The sequence below is a fragment of the Cyprinodon variegatus genome, unplaced genomic scaffold (genome assembly GCF_000732505.1).
Source record: "Cyprinodon variegatus isolate N-32 unplaced genomic scaffold, C_variegatus-1.0 Scaffold1418, whole genome shotgun sequence".
Lineage (NCBI taxonomy): Eukaryota > Metazoa > Chordata > Actinopteri > Cyprinodontiformes > Cyprinodontidae > Cyprinodon > Cyprinodon variegatus.
The window spans coordinates 49329-50576 of NW_015151871.1; the positions used below are offsets into that span (position 1 = coordinate 49329).

General features: G+C 46.6%; 1 protein-coding gene across 1 annotated transcript in view; it reads left to right on the top strand.

Moving 5' to 3' along the window:
- LOC107103307 (thioredoxin-related transmembrane protein 2-B-like) overlaps positions 1-1248 on the top strand; it is a 5859-nt gene that overhangs the window by 1318 nt on the left and 3293 nt on the right. The window contains exons 2-5 of the mRNA XM_015402964.1: positions 464-524; positions 612-725; positions 808-884; positions 955-1061. Coding sequence (XP_015258450.1) covers positions 464-524; positions 612-725; positions 808-884; positions 955-1061 — 359 coding nt within the window. The remainder of the gene's footprint in view (positions 1-463; positions 525-611; positions 726-807; positions 885-954; positions 1062-1248) is intronic.

Sequence of the window (1248 nt, forward strand, 5' to 3'; positions counted from 1 at the left end):
ATAGAGGATAAGGTCATCCAACACAGGATGAGGGTGATCTAAAGTCGCTCTGACATGTAGGAGCCAAATCTTCAGCGGGATTTTATAAACTTTCCACTTTTCCAAACTATGCTAATGGTTTTAATCTGAGCTGTTTCAAACCACTTCACTCACAGAGCTGGATGGGACAGAAATCCACGTCCTCTAACTCGTAGCATCACCTTCCTCTCATTTGTCATCTGAACCAGGTTCATTTTACACAGTTAAAAAGTTTGAACCGAATGTAAACATCTGGAGTTTACAAACAATCATACATCTTTGATTTCCTAGATTTTCAAAGCTTTTGAACAATGGAATGAGAAAAGTGGGAACAGTTCCTGTACTTGGCCACAGTTGGAAAGGATTGATGTGAAATTCCAGATGTTTCCAGATGTTTCCAGGTTTTCCTGGAAAAGTGCTTTTCTTCATGCTGCTGTGTTTTCAGAGAGAAGTGGAAATCCTCATGTTCCTCAGCGCCATCGTCATGATGAAGAACCGTAGAGCCAGTGAGTATGTCCGCCATCACCGTCTGGATTTCTAAATCCAGCCCGTTGCCATGGAAACGTATCAACCTGTCTGCCTGCTCTGCTCAGTCACCGTGGAGCAGCACGTGGGAAACATCTTCCTGTTCAGTAAGGTGGCCAACGTGATCCTGTTCTTCCGCCTGGACGTCAGGATGGGGCTGCTCTACCTGACGCTCTGCATAGGTGGGTCTGCTTCCTGTGGGGGGTGGGGTCATTCAGAGCTCCGCCCTCCAACCCGCTGCTCTCTGTGCTGCTTGTTTTCCAGTGTTTCTGATGACCTGTAAGCCTCCGCTCTACATGGGACCAGAGTACATCAAGTACTTCAGTGACAAAACCATGGATGTGAGTAACTCCTGCACGGCGACGCCGCAGCGCTGCAAACGGCCACAGTCCTAACCCTGTGTGTGTTTAGGATGAGCTGAACAAGGACAGTCGAGCCACCTGGATCGTTGAGTTTTTTGCCAACTGGTCTCCAGAGTGTCAGTCCTTCGCCTCGGTTTACGCCGACCTCTCGCTCAAGTAAGGCTCCAAACAGAGGGAACCTCTGGCTAAACACCTTTAACTTTCTTTTTTCAGATTCTTATTTTTTTCCAAATGTCTTGTTTTCAGATTGAGTTTATAAATTGCATAATTTTGGAGATAAAGACGGATCACTGCCTGCAGCTGTCCACATCTGCAGCCTGTTGAAGAAAGGCAGAATAGTTTC